This window comes from Pelodiscus sinensis, chromosome 2 (genome assembly GCF_052426305.1).
Source record: "Pelodiscus sinensis isolate ZL-2025 chromosome 2, ASM5242630v1, whole genome shotgun sequence".
Lineage (NCBI taxonomy): Eukaryota > Metazoa > Chordata > Testudines > Trionychidae > Pelodiscus > Pelodiscus sinensis.
This window is the reverse complement of record NC_143053.1, coordinates 219546659-219569953: the sequence shown is the minus strand read 5'-3', so window position 1 is coordinate 219569953 and position 23295 is coordinate 219546659. Positions and strand designations below refer to the sequence as shown.

The window sequence follows — 23295 nt, the reverse complement described above, 5'->3', positions numbered from 1 at the left end:
CCTCGCATGGCCTCCCTGTCTCAGACACTGTTCGGGGACAACCTGACAGCCAAGACACCTGATAGCCGGGCCTGGGCAGATTTCGCCTCTCAAAAGGCTGTGGCCAGAGCTGCCAGGCCGGTCCCCCGACAGCATCCAGGTCAGGGATAAGGATGTTAAAGACTAGTCCACTATCCGACAAGAAACTGCTCATCAGATAGTCAGTTTACTAGTCGATCCCCCTCCCTCCCGCCCACTACCGGTTACTGCCTCTATCAGATAGAGGCAGCAAAGACAGGGAAGTGAGGGTACTTCAAAGGGCAGCACAGCGCAGAGGCCGGGGTCAGCTGGGGAGTCCCCAACTGACCCCAGGCGCCGCATGGCATTTAAAATAGGCAGCGCAACATGGAGCCCAGGGTCAGCGGGGGACTCAAAGTCCCCCGCTGACCCTGGGCTCTATGAGTTCACTTCTGCTTTGAAATGCACAAGAGCCCCTGCTGGAGACTCTTGCACATTTCAAAGCTGGCACGCCCTCATGCAGCCCAGAGTCAGTGGGACTTCCCGCTGGTCTCCGGCCGCACGCAGTGCCTATCGACTAGTCGATGGAAATTCCATTGACTACTCAACTAGTAAACTAACCACAATTCAACATCCTTAGTCAGGGAGCAATTCCATCCAGGGTCTGGGTGCCACTTCGGATCAGCCTGCCACAGGGCACAGGACTGCGGTGGTGCTGCTGCCATTGCTCACAGGGTAGACTCCAGGTAAAGGCTCTGCGGCGGTTGGATCTGGGGACATTTGGGACCTTCTCAGAAGCCAGAGGGCCTAAGGTACCATATGGGAGCAAGTCCACAGGGGAAGCGACGTGGGGGCTGAGGGGAGGCACTGGCTGCACACCTGGCTGGTCTTGGTGGCCCCCTGCTTAGGGGAAGCAACCACTGCACCTGTCCCCTTCTGGTGGTTGGCTGTGGTACGCGACCACATGAGGTGGGCTGAGCTTTGGCTCACTGCCCAGGGATGAGGGCTGCAAGGTCGTGCTTCTCCCAGGCAGGGGTTCTCAGTCCCTCGGCTCAGGGGGCTGCTTCAGTTGGTGCGAGGCCTGGGGTGTGATCCACTCACACCAGGAATGGAGACAGGCACTGCGCCCCACGTCCCCAGCTGCCCACCACCCCATCCTCTGCCATGCCCCCAGTGGCCACATCCTGAGCCCAGCACCAAGCTGTCTCAGAGGAATCCACTGCTGCAGCCTGGCAACCCCTAAGGTGTCACAAAAAGGAGGCCCGACAGCATTTACGGTGGCTGCCAACAAGGCAGATTGGGGGCAGGATAACTAGGGGGCGGACACCTGCCTCTGTATGGTGGCACCCAGAGACCTCCCTCACTGCATGGCCCCCCAGCCCTCTTTCCATCCTCCATGTGTGTCCTCAGCCCCTCTCCTGCCCCCTCACAGACTCCCATCCCCCCTTCTCAACGTGGCATCCCAAAGGAATCCCCGCTCTCTGCCCCTCCCTCCAGCCTCTTTCTCTGCCTTCTTTCCATTTCCTCTGCCCACAGACATTCCCCCTTTCTGCTTCCCCACACCCCAACAATGCCACCTTTGCTGCCCCTTCTCTCCAGGAAGCTGTCCAAATCCTGCTGTCATAGCACCTGGAGCAGCCCACCCCCGAAATTCCTGAATATGGGCCTGGTGCTGTTTCTTTGCTGGTTAGGTTGCCTGTTTATGGGAGGGGGCAGGGTGTGCATAGGGAGGGAGTAAAGGGGATAAGAGTGTATGTGGGGATAGGTGGTGCGGTAAGGGGGGATAGTGGGGGTGAAGGGGATATAGGAATGGAGGCAGGGGGATCGGCAGTGTGGGGGTGTGGAGAAAGAGGGGTTAGGGAAGAATGGAGATGAAGGAATATGAAGGAAGAAGGTGGGGCTAGGGATAGGCAGTGTAGGGTAGGGAGGATGGATAGGCATAGTAATGGAGGTGGGTTAGGGATGGAAGAAGAAGGATGGGCAGGGTGGGGAGGGCTTAGGAAGGATGGTGGGTGTAGGATAGGTGGGAAGAGAATGGGGGTATAAGAATGGAGGACAGAGGTGAGGCTAGGGATGGAAGAAGGGTGGGCTGTGAGCCATGGACTATTTTGTTAGTGGGTGGAACAGAAGCAGGAGGTGTAGAGGTAGGGGGGACTGGCTGGTGATTGAAGGGCACGAACGGGTGGGAATAGGCCGAGAGCATTCAGATAGAGGGGAGTGCCCAGGGATTTGGTGGGCGGGAGTGGAGAAGGGTGTGAGTGACTTGGAGTCATGGAGAATGCAGGTGGACTCAGTGCAAGATTAAAAGGGAGCTGACAGCTTGGAGACTGTATAGAGGCTTGGAGGCAGGGAGCCCAGCCAGGACTGGCAGTGGAGCCCTGTGGCTGGGGCCGACAGAAGGATTGGCAACTGTGAAAGAAGCCCAGCTATGAGGCCAGCACCCCCTGGGGTGATCCCAGAGCTGACAGCAAAGGAGTCAGACTTGATCTTCCTTAGACCGATAAACTCTCTCATTTGGGACTGGTCAGGTCCCGGGGTGCCAGAGAAGAGAAGTTCAACTTGTATTGTATTAGGTGAATTGAAAAAAATATTATTTCTTATTTTTTACAGTGCAAATATTTGAAATAAAAAATAAAGTGAGCACTGTGCACTTTGTATTCTGTGTTGTATCTGAAATCAATATTTGAAAATGTAGAAATCATCCATAAATAATGTTATTCTATTATTAACACTGCAATTAATCAAAATTATTTTATCACTTGCCAACCCTAATAAAAATAATAAGCTTGGCATCCATCCATCCATTCATTCTAGAGTTGAAGTATAATTAAAAAAAAGAAAGAAAAAAAAAAGGAAAACTATGGAAGCTACCTAGTACTGTTTTCTATCTACATTTAAAGTTGTAGCTTGGGTCCTTCTGCAGACCAATTAACTAAGTTGCAAGAACCAACCCTGCAATCTGACCTCATAGACTCATAGACTTCAAGGTCAGATGGGACCATTATGATCATCTAGTCTGACCCCCTGCACAGTACAGGCCACAGAATCTCACCCACCCCTCCTAGAATAATCCTCTCACCTATATCTCAGATATTGAAGCCTTCAAATACTTTGAAGACCCCAAGATGCAGAGATCCTCCAGCTGTGATCTGTACCCCATGTTACAGAGGAAAGCAAAAAACCTCCAAGGTCTCTGCCAATCTACCCTGGAGGAAAATTCCTTCCTGACCCCAAATATGGCGATCGGTTAAACCCTGAGCATGTGGGCAAGACTCACCAGCCAGACACCCAGAAAGTTCTCTATAATAACTCCTATCATCCCTCCATTGACCTATTTCCCACTGATAATGAATGGTCAATTAGTTACCAAGATCATGTTATCTCATCAAACCATCCCCTTCATAAACCCATCTAGTTTAATCTTGAAACCAGATAGATCTTTTGCCCCCACTACTTCCTTTGGAAGGCTGTTCCAGAACTTCACTTCTCTAATGGTTAGAAACCTTCGTCTAATCTCAAGTCTAAACTTCCTACTAGCCACCTTATATCCATTTGTTCTTGTGTCCATATTGGTATTAAGCTTAAATAATTCCTCTCCCTCCCTGGTATTTATCCCTCTAATATATTTAAAGAGTACAATCATGTCCCCCCTCATCCTTCTTTTGGTTAAGGTAAACAAGCCAAGCTCCTTAAGTCTCCTTTCGTAAGACAGGTTTTCCATTCCTCAGATCATCCTAGTGGCCCTTCTTTGTACCTGTTCCAGTTTGAATTCATCCTTCTTAAACATGGGAGACCAGAACTGCACACAGTATTCCAAATGGGGTCTCACCAATGCCTTGTATAATGACACTAACACCTCCTTATCTCTACTGGAAATACCTCGCCTAATACATCCCAAGACCGTATTAGCCTTTTTTACGGCCATGTCACAATGGCGGCTTATCCTATAATCAACCAGGACTCCAAGGTCCTTCTCCTCCTCCGTTACTTCCAACTGATGTGTCCCCAGCTTATAACTAAAATTCTTGTTATTAATCCCTAAATGCATAACCTTACACTTCTCACTATTAAATTTCATCCTATTGCTATCACTCCAATTTACAAGATCATCCAGATCTTCCTGTATGATATCCTGATCCTTTTCTGAATTGGCAATAGCTCCCAACTTTGTGTCATCCGCAAATTTTATCAGGACACTTCCACTTTTGGTGCCAAGGTCAGCGATAAAAAGATTAAATAAAATTGGCCCCAAAACTGATCCCTGAGGAACTCCGCTAGTAACCTTCCTCCAACCTGACAGTTCACCTTTCAATATGACCCACTGTAGTCTCCCCTTTAACCAGTTGCTTATCCACCTCTCAACTTTCATATTAATCCCTATCTTTTCCAATTTAACCAATAATTCCTCATGTGGTACTGTATCAAATGCCTTACTAAAGTCGAGGTAGATTAGATCCACTGCATTTCCTTTATCTAAAAAATCTGTTACTTTCTCAAAAAAGGAGATCAGGTTGGTTTGGCACGATCTACCTTTTGTAAAACCATGTTGTAATTTGTCCCAATTGCCATTAGCCTCAATGTCTCTAACTACTTTCTCCTTCAAAATTTTTTCCAAGATCTTGCATACTACAGATATCAAACTAACAGGCCTATAGTTACCCAGGTCGCTTTTTTTCCCTTTCTTAAAAATAGGAACTATATTAGCAATTCTCCAGTCAAATGGTACAACCCCTGAGTTTAGAGAGTTATTAAAAAATTTTGTTAATGGACTTGCAAGTTCATGTGCCAGTTCCTTTAATATTCTTGGATGAAGATTATCTGGGCCCCCCAATTTACTCCCATTAAGCTGTTCAAGTTTGGCTTTTACCTCGGATATGGTAATATCTACCTCCACATCCTTAGTCCCATTTGTTATGTTACCATTATCCCTAAGCTCTTCATTAGCCTCATTAAAGACTGAAGCAAAGTATTTGTTTAGATATTGGGCCATTCCTAGATTATCCTTAACCTCCACTCCATCCTTAGTAATTAGCGGTCCTACTTCTTCTTTTTTTGTTTTTTTTCCTATTTATATGACTATAAAACCTTTTACTGTTGGTTTTAATTCCCTTTGCAAGGTCCAACTCTACCTGACTTTTAGCCTTTCTCACTTTGTCCAAACATGCTCTAACCTCAATAAGGTAGCTTTCTTTACTGATCCCTCTCATTTTCCACTCCTTATATGCTTTCTGCTTTTTCTTAATCACCTCCCTGAGATGCTTGCTCATCCAGCTTGGTCTAACACACCTGCCTATAAATTTTTTCCCTTTTCTTGGGATACAGGCTTCTGACAGCTTCTGCAACTTTAACTTAAAATAATTCCAGGCCTCCTCCACCTCAAGATCCATAATTTCTTTAGTCCAATCAACTTCCCTAACTAATTTCCTTAATTTATTAAAATTAGCCCTTTTGAAATCAAAAACCCTAGTCTCAGATTTATTTTTGTTTATCCTTCCATTTAATTTGAACTGAATTAGCTCATGATCACTCGAGCCAAGGTTGTCCCCTACCACCATTTCATCTGTGAGGTCCTCGCTACTCACCAAAACCAAATCTAAAATAGCATCTCCTCTTGTTGGTTCAGCAACTACTTGATGAAAGAATTCATCAGCTATCACATCTAGGAAAATCTGAGCCCTATTATTATTACTAGCACTTGTTCTCCAATCTATATCTGGAAAGTTGAAATCTCCCATGATTACGCAGTTTCCATGAGTATTTACTTCATTAAAAACATTAAAGAGGTCTCTATCCATATCCAAATTGGATCCTGGTGGTCTATAACACACCCCAAGCACTATCCCAGGGGAGGATCTGATAGCTTTCTTTCCGAATGTGATTTTTGCCCAAACAGACTCTGTCTTCTCCATTCCATCACTTTTTATTTCTTTACAATCTACTTCATCTTTGATATACAATGCGACTCCACCACCTTTACCCTTATTTCTGTCTTTCCTAAACAGCACATACCCTTCAATACCTGTACTCCAGTCATGCCTAGTATTCTGCCATGTTTCTGTTATTCCTATAATATCTGGTTTCACTTCCTGGACCAATAGCTCTAGTTCTTCCTTTTTGTTACCTAGGCTCCTCGCATTGGTGTACAAACATCTTAATTTTTGCTGTTTGGCCTCATTCACATTCTTTACCCAATTTGGCCTGGACATTGTACCTCCAATATGACCTATTAGACTAGTATCCACCCTACCCTTACTCATGTACATTCTCCTACCCCCTGCTATATCCTTTCTACTTCGTTTTCCTCCCTCTCAGTGTTAAAATCTGGCGTAGAGATTACCTGGACATCTCCCAACCGTCTCCCCCAAATTCCTAGTTTAAAGCTCTCTTAATCAGTTGAGCCAGCCTCCATCCTAGAAGTCTATTTCCCTCCCTACTTAGGTGAAGTCCATCCCAAGAGAACAGTCCTCTGTCCATAAATGCCTCCCAGTGACCATACATCCCAAAGCCCTCCTTATAGCACCACTGCCTAAACCATCTATTGATCATCATAATCCTGTCACATCTTAGTTGCCCTTCTCTAGGAACAGGCAGAATCCCACTAAAGATCACCTGAGCCTCAATTTCCTTGAGCATCCTCCCCAGCCTAGCATAGTCTCCCTTAATTCGTTCCAGCGAGAATCTAGCCGTATTATTTGTTCCTACATGAAGGATGATCAATGGATTCCTTCCTGCTCCCTTAATAATCCTCTTCAACCTCAGTTCCACATCCTTCTATTCTCTGGATCAGCTCTGGTTACTGGCCTATCTATTCTTCTCAACAAGGAGTCCCCAATCACGTAGACCTGCCTTTTCCTCGTGACAGTGCGATTCACTGGTCTATCTCTTGGTTCCTCTGGCTGCAAGTCCTTGCTATTCCTATTTTCCCTTGTAATCCTCTTTAACCCATCCTGTATCCTCCTAATGCTCATTATTGGTGTTGTCTCCATTAACTCTTCCCCTTTATCTATGGGACTAGCCACTCTTCTCTTCTTCCTTACCCTTCTATCTTCATTATCTACCTGCTGTACTCCTTCTTCATTCTCCAGCTCCACATACCTGTTCTTGAGCTCTATTTTCCCTGTTCTCAGTAGTGACCCATAGAATCATAGAACTGGAAGAGACCTCAGAAGGTCATCAAGTCCAGCCCCCTGCTCTAGGCAGGACCAATTCCAACTAAATCAACCTGGCCAGGGCTTTGTCAAGCCGAGACTTAAATACCTCTAGGGATGGAGACTCCACTACTTCCGTAGGTAACCCATTCCAGTGCTTCACCACCCTCCTAGTGAAATAGTTTTTCCTAATATCCAACCTGGACCTCTCCCACCACAACTTGAGACCATTGCTCCTTGTTCTGCCATCTGTCACTACTGAGAACAGCCTCTCTCCATCCTCTTTGGAACCTCCCTTCAGGAAGTTGAAGGCTGCTATCAAATCCCCCCTCACTCTTCGCTTCTGCAGACTAAACAGACCCAAGTCTCTCAGCCTCTCCTCATAAGTCATATGCTCCAGTCCCCTAATCATTTTGGTTGCCCTCCGCTGGACCCTCTCCAATGCGTCCACATCTTTTTTGTAGTGGGGGGCCCAGAACTGGACACAATACTCCAGATGCGGCCTCACCAAAGCCGAATAAAGGGGAATGATGACATCTCTGGATCTGCTGGCACTGCTCCTCTTAATGCAACCTAATATGCCATTAGCCTTCTTGGCTACAAGGGCACACTGTTGACTCATATCTAGCTTCTCATCCACTGTAACCCCCAGGTCCTCTTCTGCAGAACTACTACTTAACCGGTTGGTCCCCAGCTTGTAACTATGCTTGGGATTCTTCCGTCCCAAATGCAGGACTTTACACTTGTCCTTGTTGAACCTCATCAGATTTCTTGTGGCCCAATCCTCCAATTTGTCTAAGTCATTCTGTACCCTATCTCTGCCCTTAAGCATATCTACCTCTCCCCGCAGCTCAGTGTCATCCGCAAACTTGCTGAGGGTGCAATCCATCCCCTCATCCAGATCATTAATAAAGATATTGAACAAAACCGGTCCTAGAACCGAACCTTGGAGCACTCCGCTAGAAACCGACCGCCATCCTGACATCGAGCCATTGATCACTACCCGCTGGGCCCGGCCTTCTAGCCATCTTTCTATCCATCTTACCGTCCATTTATCCAATCCACAATCCCTTAACTTGCTGGCAAGAATATTGTGGGAGACCGTATCAAAAGCCTTGCTAAAGTCAAGGTATATAATATCCACTGACTTCCCCATGTCCACCGAGCCAGTTACCTCATCATAGAAGCTAATCAGATTGGTCAGGCGCGACTCGCCCTTTGTGAATCCATGCTGACTATTCCTAATCACTTTCCTCTCATCCAAGTGCCTCAATATGGATTCCTTAAGGATCCCTTCCATGATTTTTCCAGGAACCGAGGTAAGAATGACCGGCCTATAGTTCCCTGGATCATCCTTCTTCCCTTTTTTGAAGATGGGCACTACATTTGCCTTTTTCCAGTCATCCGGGATTTCTCCCGATCTCCACGACTTTTCAAAGATAATAGCCAAAGGCTCCACAATGACATTTGCCAACTCCCTCAGAACCCTCGGATGCACTAGGTCCGGACCCATGGATTTATGTACGTTTAGCTTTTCTAAATAGTTCCTAACCTGTTCTTTACCCACCACGGGCTGTCCATCTTCATCCCATCTTGCGTCACTAGGCGCAGGAGCCGACCTTGTCCGTGAATACAGAGGCAAAGAAAGCATTGAGTACTTCAGCTTTCCCCACATCATCTGTCACTAGGTTACCTCCTTCATCCATTAGGGGCTGCTCACCCTCTCTGATCACCTTCTTCTTGTTAACATGCCTGTAGAAACCTTTCTTGTTATCCTTCACATCCTTAGCCAGTCGCAATTCCATTTGCGCTTTAGCCTTCCTGATAACCCCCCGGCATTCTCGAGCTATACCTTTAAACTCCTCCCTGGTCATTTGTCCAAGTTTCCACTTTTCCCATCTTTTCCTCTGCCTGGTTCTCTGAGTCACATGCTTCCACTGTCCATTTTCTTCGCCCCGCCCCTCTGAGGCCCTTGGTCCTGCTTCCATCTGCATATTTAAGCTTTCCCCTTCAGCCACGTCATGCCTTTGCTCCATCATCTGCTCAAACCTCCTTCTAAACTCGACCAGAGTTTCCACCTGCATCTCCAGTCCTCGGATCTTTTCTTCCATCAGCTCTATCAGGCGGCACTTCATGCAAACAAAACTCCTTTCAGGTACCCCCTCCAGAATCATGTACATACCGCAGCTACCACATCCAATCATCCTCCTTGTGTTCTCTACTATTTGGGCCATGCCTACTACTGCCTCTGTGTTTTATCTACTTTCTCACCAAAATCCTATTAGTCCGGTGAACACAAACAGACCAAAACACCCCCTCCACAGTAAAAACAAACCCGAATCAACTTCTAATATCCAAACTCCCTTTACAAACTCCCACTCAAACTCCCCTGTTTACAGCTCTGTTTGCTGCTCCTGTGCCGCTGCAGCTATCTATGCCGCTGCCTGACTAGAAGGCTACCTTTATAGGACCCCTAATCAATTAAGCCCTGCCCCCTAATCAGGGCTCAGCTTCTCTCCCAGCACACTATCCCTATAAGCCTCTACACATACAAACAATACAAATACAAAACCAAATACAAACTTCTCCTCCAACAGAACTCCCACTCAAACTCCCCTGTTTACAGCTCTGTTTGCTGCGCCTGTGCCACTGCAGCTAGCTTCCTGCATGGATCTGAATGTTACTGTTTTACAGTAAGCAGTGTGCTAGTTAAGAAGAAATACAAATCTTATAATGAGCTACTTGCTGTATTTAACCACATTGATAAATCTTATATACAGTAAACTTCTGATAATCCAGCACCTTTAGGACCCAGGGGGTGCCGGATTATCAAATATGCTGGACTATCAGAAGGGGGGGCTATGAGGGGTCTGGAGTGGGGTGGGAGGGGATGCCACCCCAGACCCCTCATTGCCCCCCTTACGATAGTCCGGCTCTGCCCCAGGTGTCCCTGATTCAGCCGCTGCTGGTCAGTTTCAGCAGCGGCTGAATCCCGACGCCTGGGGCAAAGCAGCTGGGGTGCTGCCGGGTTGGTCCCGTAGCGCCGCCCCTCGGCGCTGTGGGACCAACCTGGCAGCACCCCAGCTGCTCTGCCCCAGGGGTCCCCAAGTCAGCCGCTGCTGAAACAGATCAGCGGCTGATTCCAGGAAGCCCGGGGCAGAGGGGCAGCGCTACAGGACCAACCTGGCAGCACTCCAGCTGCTCTGCCCCAGGCGTCCCCAAGAGCAGCTGGGGTGCTGCCGGGTTGGTCCCGCAGCGCCGTCCTTTGGTGCTGTGGGACCAACCCAGCAGCACTCCAGCTGCTCTGCCCCAGGCGTCCCCAAGAGCAGCTAGAGTGCTGCCGGGTTGGTCCCACAGCCCCGAGGGGCAGCGCTACGAGACCAACCCGGCAGCACCCCAGCTGCTCTGCTCCCGGCTTCCCCGATTCAGCTGCTGGTCAGTTTCATCAGCAGCTGAATGGGGGAAGCCTGTCCAGCTGCCCCAGCACTTCCGGGTTCCTGATGGTGCCGGACCATCAGGAGTCCTGGAGCACTGAATGCCAGACTAATGGAGTTTTACTGTAATATTTGCATATCAAATTTGTGCAAACCTTGCACACTCCTGGTGATATTGTCTTGCAATATGTAATCCCTCTCAAACAACCCGGGATAGTACATGCACTCCATAAAATATTTAATTGGCAATATTTATTTTTAACACATTCTGAATATATTTGGTCTTAAAAATATAACTTCCTTACCCACATCCCTCTGAAATGACCAGGTTTCGTATACCAGGCTTTGCTGTTCCCATTGTCACAGACAAATACGTGATCCATAAGACCATTGGAGTAGATAAATGATTTTCCTAATAAAATGTTGCATATAAGGAAACAATTAACTCCTGCAATATCATTACCATTTAATAGCATTTCTAAATCAATCGTTTCAATAACAAATATGCTGATCTGAAAAACAGTCAGAACACATTTGGAAAGCCAATGAAGGGGTGGTATTAAAGGGAAGGAGAAGAGTACCAGCAAACACAACTACCAAAAACATCCCCTCCAGACTAAATGAAATTGATTACCCAGACTCCAAGAGCTGGAGATACCCACTAATGGAACTGATGCTACATTAGTTACTGTTGAAGGAGCAAGAAAACAGGAAAAGACTGGGATATAATTAGATCAGATTTCATGTATACCATCTAGGAACTTTTTTCCCCATTTTACCAATGGGGACACCGAGGCATGGGAAGGTTAAATGACTTTTCCCAAGATCACACAGGAACTCTGCAACAGAGCAGGAACTTAGGAACATAAGATCAGCCATACTGGGTCAGACCAAAGGTCCATCTAGCCTAGTACCCTGTTTTCCAACAGTGGTCAATACCAGATGTTCCAGAGGGAATGAACAGAAACAGGTAATCATCAAGTGATCCCTTTCCTATCATCCATTTCCAGCCCCCTAACAAACAGAGGCTAGGGACGCCATTCCTACCCATTCTGGCTAATAAGTATTGATGGACCTAACCTCCATGATTTTATCTAGTTTTTTTTTAACCCTGTTAAAGTCCTGGTCTTCACAACATCCTCTGACAAAGAGTTCCACAAGCTGACTGTGTGCAACGTGAAGAAAAACTTAATTTTGTTTTAAACCTGCTATCTCTTAATTTCATTTGGTGACTCTGAGTTTTTGTTAGTTACGGAACAAGCAAATAACTTTTCCTTATTCACTTGTCATCATTTTATAGACCTCTATCATATCTCCCCTGAGTCTCCTCTTTTCTAAGCTGAAAAGTTCTAGTCTTTTTGATCTCTCCTCATATAGCACCCGCTCCAGACTCCTGATCATTTTTGTTGCCCTTTTCTGTACTTTTTTCAAAGTCAATATATCTTTTTTAGATGAGGTGACCACATTGGTACATAGCATTCAAGATGTGAGCATACCATGGATTTATATAGAGGCAATAAGATATTCTCTGTGGGTACGTCTACACTTGCTTCCTAGTTTGAGCTAGGGGTGCAAATGTAGCCGACCGAAATTGCTAATGAAGTGGGGATTTAAATATCCCATGCTTCATTAGCATCATCTTGCCTATACGTTATTCCACTCAACTGCTGATTCGAACCCAGAAGTGCGCTCCCAGCTGTGTTTGTTCGAATCAAACCCCTTGGCCCGAACTAACGTTACTCCTCTAAATGAGGAGCGCACTTCCTGGTTTGAATCAGCTGTTGAGCGGAATAATGTGTGGGCAAGATTATGCTAATGAAGCATGGGATATTTAAATCCCCACTTCATTAGCAATTTTGGTCGGCTACATTTGCATCTCTAGCTCAAACTAGGGAGCAAGTGTAGATGTACCTGGTCTTACTCTCTATCCCTTTTTTCATGATTCCTAACACTTTGCTTGCTTTTATGACTGCCCCTGCACAATGAGTATATGTTTTCAGAGAACTATCCACAACTCCAAAATCTCTCTCCAGTGGTTATAGCTAAATTAGACCTCATCACATTGTATGTATAGTTCAGATTATTTTTTTCAATGTGCATTACTTTGCATTTATCTACAATAAATTTCAGTTGCCATTTTGTTGCACAAATATCTAGTTTTGTGAAATTCTTTTGAAGCTCTTCACAGTCCTCTTTGGTCCTATCTTGAGCAGTTTAGCATCATCTGCAAATTTTGCCACCTCACAGTTAGCCCAGATCATTTGTAAATAGGATTGGTCCCAGGATGGAGCCTTGGGGGGCACCACTAGTTATCTTTCTCCATTCTCAGGTCTGTCTGTCTGTCTCTCTCCTTTGTTAATTATTATAAGTAAATAAAGAGTAAGAATACATTGACACATCCTTGACAGAATTGTAAGACCATAACATATCATTTCAGATTTCTGTTAACCAATTAAGAATTATTTCTCCATTTCAAAATTTTCCTCTGGCTCGTTCTCCTTACTTAATTGTGTGTAGTTTTCAATGCTCCTATGCTCTTCAGAATTGAAATAATGATGTGGTCAGAAGCGTGACTGCATAAAAACAGCACCATCTTACTGAAGAGATGATCTTCCTGGGTGCACTAATTTATACTTATTTACTTTATTGACTAAAATAAGTTGTTGCTACTTTTCCTACTCCAACTGACACAACAGAGTCAAAAAAGTAATAGGACAGTGAACTTGAATCTTCTCTGGCTCAGCAAATCATAACTGTCAAGTAAGTTCAAACTGGCAGACCAAGTTTTGCTTTCTGTTGAACCTGTGCAACTCAAATAACAATATTGGAGTTGCAGAGATGTACCTGAGAGCAGAATTTGGACCTCAAAAACATTGCTACTAGAGATTATTGTGACTGGACATTCCATATGCTTTATGAAAATATGCTTATAGATATGACATAACTGGAATATGCTTTATGCAAAATACCTCATGTTAAGGTATCACCGGAAAAGCTGTAATCTACTGAATATGATTTACCCACCTGTATGAATATATCATCTTTTCATATCAAGAGGAGACTATGAAGTATAAATTAGGAATGTTAGATATTGGTTATTTTAGTAATTGTGTAGCCACAACAATTTTTAGCAGTTACATGGTTACTAAAATGCTTTCCCCAGAGGGTAGGGTCGGCAGACTCCTGGGGAGCCCCCTGATATCTCATGCTGCTGCCTCTATATCAGTGTATTACAGGCAGTGTAGAAAAATCCTAACTCTGTATAAAGTTTTATACAAGGTAAGCCCATGTGTGCCCTCTTTCTTGGGGTAAAGAGAGATATATGCAGGTACTCTTAAGTAACAGTTACTCACACTGGGTTTATCAATAAACAACAATGATTTTATGAAGTATGTGATGGGTCCTCAGCATGTGAATATGCTGTTCATTGGCACTTTTGCTGGCAAAGAATTTCCCCAACGAGCTATACTGGCAGGAGAGTGCGCCTGCTGATAAAGCAGTGTTCACACGTGCACTTATGGGAAATCTTTATCATTCACCCGGAGGAGGGATTAAGCACTTGTGAAATATAAAAGTTTTATTGAGCAAATGTAGACATACTCTTGAATGTTTTCAGTAGTCATCTTGGTGGTAGGGTAGCCAGGAAGAACTGACTACTTGATTTACCTCACTCTCTACCCTTAAATAGATTTGCATAAGGTGGGAATTCTTTGTGTTCATTTTAAACATTTTTCTCAATTTCAGTGGAAAAGTACAGCATCCAAGATGGGTCCCAGAATCGGTTGATATGGTCAGTGGTATGATCAACTTTAGCTGCTATCTAGGATTACAGAAAATCAAGTCTATTCACATATTTTCCTGAGTATTAGGCTACTAAGTTCCTCGAATACTACACTAGAACCTATGTACTCTGGGTGCCCCTAATCCGGAACACCTGGGCTACGTCTACATTGGCATGATCTTGCGCAAATACTATTTAACGCAAGAGTTCTTGCGTTAAAGTATTTGCGCAAGAGAGCGTCTACGCTGGCATGTGCCTTTGCGCAAGAGATGTGCTTTTGTGCAAGAGCATCCGTGCCAATGTAGACGCTCTCTTGCGCAAGAAAGCTCCGATGGCCATTTTAGCCATCTGGCTTTCTTGCACAAGAAATTCATATTGCCTGTCTACACTGGCCTCTTGCGCAAGAACAGTTGTGCAAGAGGGCTTATTCCTGAGCAGAAGCATCATAGTTCTAGTGCAAGAAGCACTGATTTCACACATTAGAACATCAGTGTTCTTGCGCAAGAACTCCCCGCCAGTGTAGACAGGCAGCATGTTTTTGCGCAAAAGCGGACACTTTGGTGTAAGATCGCGCCAATGTAGACACAGCCCTGTAGTATAGAGGAAGCAGGTCTGCAACTTTCCACTCTCACCCCCCAAGCTGGGGGAATGTCAGCATGCAGAACTGCTTCCTCTGAGGCAGTGTCTGGGAGCAGCAGGGAGTGTGGAGTCACGTGCGTCCCTAGGAGTGAGGTGGCAGATAAGTGCCCCACCCGTTCATGCTCAGACATTGCAGTGCCCTCCAGAGCAAAATCTTTAATCCAGTATGCCATTTCCCATGATTGCCAGATTAAAGAAATTCATGTGTACTAATGACCCTCACTTAGCATGGCCCTCATTAGTAACACAGATCTATACTAGGTATGTTAGCATATAATCGTTCAAATGATTAACTGATGAGTCTGGATTTACCGATTAATCCAAATATCTATACCAGGGGTGGCCAACCCGTGGCTCACGAGCCGCATGCAGTTCTTCTCCCCCAAAATTGCAGCTCATGAAGCCACTCCTGCGTCCCCCCCAAACGGCTCTCAGCCCTCTCCGAAAATCCGGCTCCCCTGTGCTCACTGGGGTGGCATTCAAAATGGTGCCCAAGATGGGAGCCATTGACAGGAGCCTGATATGTCCTAAACTTGTTTCTTAAAGGGGCATCTTCCTTTTTTTTTTCTTTTTGCTTGACAATTCTGGTGCGGCTCGTCACATTTTTTCCGCCGCTGTTTCGTCTCTCTTTGTTAAATAGGTTGGCCACCCCTGGCCTATACACACACAGCCTTCCTTGCTGACTCTGTATCAGAGGCAGGAAAGTGGCAGGAGCTGGCTGGAAAGATGGCTCCCCACACATATCGACTTCCCCGTGGTGCTGCATCTCTAACAGAGGCAGCAGCACGGGGGAAAGGGCAGGTGGGAGCCGATACGCTCAGGAAGCCATCTTTTAAGCTGGGTCTCTATGCGCACCAGTTCAGCAGAACTGCCTGCCCACAGAGACAGCAGGAAGGCAGGCAGGGGCTTTTAAGCCACCACCCACCCCAGGTACCAGCTTCATGGAGTGCGCCCTGCTGCCCCTGTATCAGAGGCAGCAGCACGGAGGGGTGGGGAGATGGGATGCTGGAACAGCCTCTGTTCACGGGGAGCTTGGGCCCTCTGGAACAGGGGCTGCTGCCGCCCTGCACTGCTACTTCTGTAAGAGGCAGCATCGTACAGCAGCACGGTGGAGAAGATTTTTAAACCGGCTCCCCTCACAGACTGGCTCCCTCTGCCACCCCACACTGCTGTCTCTGATACTCTCTCACATGCTGACTTGTAGCAACAGGGCTGTGTCCTTGATGGTAAAATCTGTGTAGTGTAGACATAACCCTAAGATATAACAGGAGGGGAAGGATTAAGCCTCCACACTGGGAGGCTTTACAGTCTGTGAAAGAAGCTTATTAGAGCAGTTTGAGGATGAGATTACATATAATCAATTTCTTTAATATATTATCTTAGGTTGCATGTTCTATTTCATTTTGTTTAGTAGCCTACATTGTTCTGTCTGCTCTCTCTTACAACAACGGAAATCCTACCTTTTTTACTTAATAAAATCGCTTTTGTTTATTAATTAACCCAGTGTAAATAACTGTTACTTAGAAGGGAGGCCAGGAGTTCCTGCATATCTCTCTTTACCCCTAGAAAGAGAGCAAACATAAGATAACCTTGTATAAAACTTTATTCACAGTTAGGCTTTGTCTAAACTACACAGCTTTTAGCAACATGGCCAAGTCACTGAAAACTGGCATTGTGAATGCTGTCTGTTGACACTTTATAAAGCTATAAAAAGAAAAAAAAACTAAATAATGGGGGATTTCAACTATCCCTATACTGACTGGCATATGTCACCTCTGGACAGGTGACAAAGCTAAAGTTTCTTGACATCTTAAACGACTGCTTCTTGGAGCAGCTAATTCTGGAATCCACAAGAGGAGAGGCTATTCTTGATTTAGTCCTACGTGGAATGCAGGATCTGGTCCAAGAGATGACTATAGCTGGACCACTTGGAAATAGTGACCATAATATTATTAAATTTTACATGCCCGGGGCAGGGAAAACACCACAGCAGTCCAACATTATGGCATTTACTTTCAGAAAAAGGAACTACACAAAAATGAGGCAGTTATTGTAGAAAAACAAAATTAATTCTTTGCATTGGTCTTCACAACTGAGGACGTGAGAGTGATTCTCAAACCTGAGCCATTTGTTTTTAGGTGACAAATCTGAGGAACTGTTTCAGATAGAAGTGTCATTAGATTAGAGTGGTTTGCGACCCTCTTATAGGTGAGCAGTTGGCACAAGGCTCACCCCCCACCTCTACAGTGGGGAGCCTACGTTTGCGCTCCAGCTTTGCCCCCTACTGTGGTTGGAGTGCCAGCACCAGCTTTCAGCTACAGTGCGAAGCTCCGAGCATCACGGACCATAAGTGACTCTGCGCACTGCCACTCCCCCTCTCCCCATCTAGGGGAACAGCAGCACAGAAACCACTCACCTGGAAGCTTTCCCTGCTGTACCTGTTGGCCAAAATAATAGCCAATGGGAGCATCAGGGGGCACTGTCTGGGAGCAGCAGAGTGCGAGGAGCTAGAAAAGTGTCCTTCATACCTCTCATGCCCAGACCCAGCAGCCACATCGCCCTCACTCACACCCTCCCACTGAGATCCTCCACCTCCACCTTTGTTCCTGCACCCTACCTCCTGCCCAGACCCCCCCAACCTCAACCCGCTCCTGCATTCAATCTCCTTGCCAGACCCCTACCCCTATCTCACTCCTGTACCCTGCCTCCTATCCAGACTCTGCAACCCATCCCTATCCCGCTCCCTGGCAGCCCCCTCCCACACACTGAACCCCTCATTTCTGGTCCTACCCCAGAGCCTAGGGAAGCCTACAAAATCTAGTCATGGGACCCCATCAGAGATAATCTTGCCTGTGGGAAGCCCTGAACCTCTCTCCCTGTGCTCCCCCTACTCCCATGGGACTGAAGGATGAGGAGAGTGAAGTGTCTCAGATAGAGGCCAAACCAGTGAAAGTGGGGAGTGGGAGATTATTTTGCTTCTAACTCTTGTGTGGCCCCTGAATGATTTTTCTGTGGCCTCCAATTGAAAAAAGGCTCTCCACCCATGCCATAAATAAATATAATGTTGATACTTTCAGTTTGGACATGCATTCATATTTAATTTAATTTAATTTAATTTAATTTAATTTAATTTAATTTAATTTAATTTAAAGCAAATTTTGGTAAACTAAACATGGTAGAGTTAAAGTGCTTAATCTGTTTAATGATTTTGATTAATAATATTTCCTTTCGAACCAGTTAAAAATGTTATAATTGTGTAAAGGGGCATATTACTCAAGGAGCTGATAGAGGAGATATCTGAGCCTTTAGCTATCATCTTTAAAAAATCATGGAAAACCGGAGAGATTCCAGAAGACTGAAAAAGGACTAATATAGTGCCCATCTATAAAAGGGAAATAAGAACAGCCCAGGAAACTACAGACCAGTTAGTTTAACTTCTCTGCGAGGGAAGATAATGACGCAAGTAATTAAGGAACTCATCTGCAAACACCTGGAAGATAATAAGGTGATAGTTAATGGCCAGCATGGATCTGTAAAGAACAAATCATGTCAAACCAATCTGATAGCTTTATTTGATAGGATAACCAGTCTTGTGGATAAGGGAGAAGCGGTGGATGTGGTATACCTAGACTTTAGTTAGGCATTTGATACGGTCTCGCGTGATATTCTTATCAATAAAATAGGCAAATACAACTTAAATGGGGCTACTATTAGGTGGGTGCATAACTGGCTGGATAACCGTACTCCGAGAGTAGTTATTATTGGCTCAATCCTGCTGGAAAGGTGTAACAAATGGGGTTCTGCAGGGGTCTGTTCTGGGACCGGCTCTGTTCAATATCTTTATCAACAATTTAGATATTGGCATTGAAAGTACGCTTATTAAGTCTGCAGATGATACCAAGCTAGGAGGGGTTGCAACTGCTTTGGAGGATAGGATCATAATTCAAAATGATCTGGACAAATTGGAGAAATGGTTTGAGGTAAACAGGATGAAGTTTAATAAAGACAAATGCAAAGTGCTCCACTTAGGAAGGAACAATCAGTTTCACACATACAGAATGGGAAGCAACTGTCTAGGAAGGAGTATGGCAGAAATGGATCTAGGGGTTATAGTGAACCACAAGCTAAATATGAGTCAACAGTGTGATGCTGTTGCAAAAAAAGCAAACATGATTCTGAGATGCATTAATTGGTGTGTTGTGAGCGAGACACGAGTGTCGATATAAAGTGGAAGGTTCAGGAATGTGGCCAGCCCCGGGGAGGTGCAGAAACAGGCAGCCTTGTACTGAATATCTTTTAACTTTTATTAAAATGCTTTTAACTATAACTTTCTATTTAACAGTTTTTTACAGGCATGGGCGCCAAATAACTATTAACAGAAACAGTAAACAAACTGCAGTGCAATAGAGGAAGATACCCTGAGGTTTTTCCAAGTCCCAATAATTATCAATAACAACCCAGGGATTTTTACAGTTATATTTATATTAATTTCACTTATAAGCTCTAACATCTATCTAAACTCCTAACAGTACTATTTAACAAACTTCTAACTAACTTATTCCTAACACTATTATTTAACAAACTCTAACTAACTTTACATAGCAATACTTACACTTATCAGACATACAAGGAACAACAGAGACAACAGCATATTCATTATTCGTTACACTCTGCAGAAGATTTGGTTGATTCGGTGAGCGGGAGGGGCACCTCGGGTGATCAGCCCTCAGAACCTGGCTCATGTTCTGCCTTCCAAATTTTCGGGAACCCTCAACTGGATGCAGGAGGGGTAGCTGCTTTATAGAGAGAGCAAGAGCTTTCTCGCACTTCGCTGTGTTAGGCTTAATAGATTCTGTCTGCCCAGTGACAGGACTGAGGGGTTAGGGAAGGGGGTGTGATGGCTCTTGGCTTGCGCAAACTTTGCATGACCCTTACCTGCCTGGTTTTTTACTCCTGCTTCTTACTGATCTTAAGTCACATAGTGCAAGATTTTTGGTTTGAGGGGAAGGTAATCTTGGGCTAGGAAGGCTATGCGCACGAGGCCTGGCCAGAAAAGAGCCTGCTTTTACAATGAGAAGTCATTCTTCCGCTCTACTCTGAGCTGATTATACCTCAACTGGAGTATTGTGTCCAGTTCTGGGCACCACATTTCAAGAAAGATGTGGAAAAATTGGAGAAGGTCCAGAGAAGAGCAAAAGAATGATTAAAGGTATAGAAAACATGACCTATGAAGGAAGACTAAACAAATTGGGTGTGTTTAGTTTGGAAAGGAGAAGACTGAGAGGGGACATGACAGCAGTTTTCAGGTATCTAAAAAGGGTGTCACAAGGAGGAGGGAGAAAAATTGTTCTTACCTTCTGAGAATAGGACAAGAAGCAATGGGCTTAAATTGCAGCAAGGGAGATTTAGGTTGGACATTAGGAAAAACTTCCTAACTGTCAGGGTGGTTAAATACTGAAATAAATTGCCTAGGGAGGTTGTGGAATCTCCATCTCTGGAGATATTGAAGAGAAGGTTAGATAGACATCTATCAGGGATGGTCAAGATGGTACTGGGTCCTGCCATGAGGGCAGGGGACTGGACTCGATGTCCTCTCGAGGTCCCTTCCAGTTCTAGTGTTCTATGATTCTATGATTTACATTTTATGCTCCGTTAACCTAATATGAACAACACATAAAGATTGGGTCTTTTCAGTTTGGAAAAGAGGAGACTAAGGGGAAATAAGATAGAGGTCTATAAAGCCATGACTGGTATGGAAAATTTAAATATGAATAAGTTATTTACTTTTTCCCATAACACAAGAACTAAGGGTCACCACATGAAATTAATAGGTGACAGGTTTAAAACAACCAAAATGAAGTACTTCTTCACTCAACACAGTCAACCTGGCCAGAACATGTTGTGAAGGCAAAGACTAACAGGATTTTTTTAAAAAACTGGATAAATTCATGGAGAACAGATCCATCAATGGCTATTAACCAAGATGGGCAAAAACGATGTCAGAACCTGGGAATGTGTGATGGAATGGATCACTTGATTACCTGTTCTATTCATTCTCTCTGGGACACTTGGCTTTTGCCACTGTTAGAAAACAAAGTACTGGGCTAAATGGACCTTTGGTCTGACCCAGTATGGGTCGTTCTTACGTTCTTATAAAATACTACCAGCCCCTAGGAGCGGCTTTGCATTGTCAACAGAAGAGTGCTCCTGATGACAATGAGATGTTCACACTGACACTTGTGGCTAATTTTTTATCTTTCAGGCAGGAGGGGGACTTTCAGCACCTGCGAATGACAAAAGTTTTGTTGTTCAATTAGCAGCCTAAGGCAGATTTATCTGGAGTTTAGGTCCCATTGAGGCTGTGCACTGGGACGCTAAGGCAAGCCCCTTTACCTGAACCTTCCCAGAGCTGAGCTAAACTCAGCATCTGTATTATACTGTAGATGTCTGTGACCCTATGTCCATGTCACTGCTGGAAAAGGAATAAGGGCCTGGTTAAGCAGGACAGAATTAGACACCCATGAGAGCAGGAAGGTGGGCTTAGTAGTATTTCAGCACATCAAGTGGCATTCCTAAGGAGGACCCAGTGACTGGACCTATTACAATAACATGCAATCCAGAAAGAACACATAGCTGGACTTTCTGGTCCTAGTTGAGTCTGCAATACTGAAAATTACTGGTGGTGCGGGGGAGGACCTTTTTCTTAAAATCATAAGCAAATTGGAACTTGTCATTGAGAAAACACAGCTTACATTATCATTTTTTTGGAACAGAAGTAGACAAAATAGATTTGGGAAATTATTAAGATGGAAATAATTTATAAAGATAATGGAATACCTTAATTTAAAAATATGTATATTTACCGTTAACAAATGAATTGTTTTGAGCTTGCATTCGAATTTTGATAACATCAAGAGGTGTCACTAAAACAAACCAAAGAAAAAATAATGACTTTTCAATTAATACATTGTACATGTATTTCCTCCTGAGAAACACACTTTAAGCCCTGAAAAAGTAGCGATACATCATTTTTGCTGCCATGTCATGAGCTTCCACAACTACTGTACTAATTATTTCTCAGAAAAAGAAAATAATCATTTTGCAAGTTATCAGCCAGAGAAAACAAAGAAGCTGTTCACAGATGTTTTGCTGAACTAAGAATTAATAATATCACATCTGACTTGTACGTGAACAGCTATCCTTTTTGCTTTCTAGTTTGTAATCGGTCAGACTGATGAAACATATGTAGAAGGGATTGTTCAAAACCCAAGAGATGAGTGCCATTTAGCTATACTGCTGAATTTGTATAAAATAGCACAGCAGAATTATTAAAATGGCATGCCACAGTGGAAACAGTTTGCACCAATTAAGCAGTTGTCCATATTCACAATGTGTACTTGTCTCTATTTCATTAATTGATTTTAATGGCAAAGTAAAAAACAGTTGATTTATGCTCTCCTCTGCTTCTTTGCAGGTATGTGGGGACTGGCTATTGCTTGTTTGTTTTTAAATAAGCTTTCTTTTCACTTTCAAAATTTCAGGTTTTTCCTATACTAAAAGCTACAGACGAGGATTAATGAAATATGACAGAGTAGACATAGGTCACACCTATGCTAAGAAATTTACCAAAAACCAAAAAATAATCACCACTGCAGTTACACAACTATTTAATAGTCCCCAGAGGCAGGGCTGGCAGCACTGTGCTCCGACCCCTCTCCCAGGGAAAACTCTGCCATTCCATGCGGCTGCCTCTGTATCGGTATGTCTACACTTGCCCCCTAGTTCAGACTAGGGAGGCAAATGAAACATACCGAAATTGCTAATGAAGCGTGGGATTTAAATATCCAGCATATTCGTGGCTGGTCGCCATTTTAAAATGCCCGTGTAGACGCGGTAGTCCAATCCAAAACCCTTCCCTTGACAGTTAATTCAATCGGACTACCGCGTCTACAGGCGACGAGTTAATTCGGGCATTTTAATATGGCGGCATTTTAAAATGGCGACCAGCTGCGAATATGCTAATCAAGTGCAGGATATTTAAATCCCGCGCTTCATTAGCAACTTCGGTATGTTTCATTTGCCTCCCTAGTCCGAACTAGGGGGCAAGTGTAGACATTCCCTATCAGAGGCAGCAGTGCAGAGCAGGTCCATAAGGGGAGCCAGTTTAAAAACCAGTTCCCTGCACAGAGCAGCTGCCTGCTGCCCTGCACTGCTGCCTCTGACACAGAGAACAAATATATGTAAAATAAATGTGTAAAGATCCTTTAAAATTGTCTAAGCAAAAGAGAGTTTTGAT

At 44.5% G+C, this 23295-nt stretch overlaps 1 protein-coding gene across 1 annotated transcript in view; it reads right to left on the bottom strand.

Moving 5' to 3' along the window:
* The window catches only part of SLC25A40 (solute carrier family 25 member 40), an 82981-nt gene that overhangs the window by 51080 nt on the left and 8606 nt on the right, over positions 1-23295 (bottom strand). The window contains exons 3-4 of the mRNA XM_025182818.3: positions 21863-21922; positions 10885-10991 (exon numbers count right to left, since the gene is read on the bottom strand). Of these exons, the coding sequence (XP_025038603.2) occupies positions 10885-10991; positions 21863-21922 (167 nt within the window). The remainder of the gene's footprint in view (positions 1-10884; positions 10992-21862; positions 21923-23295) is intronic.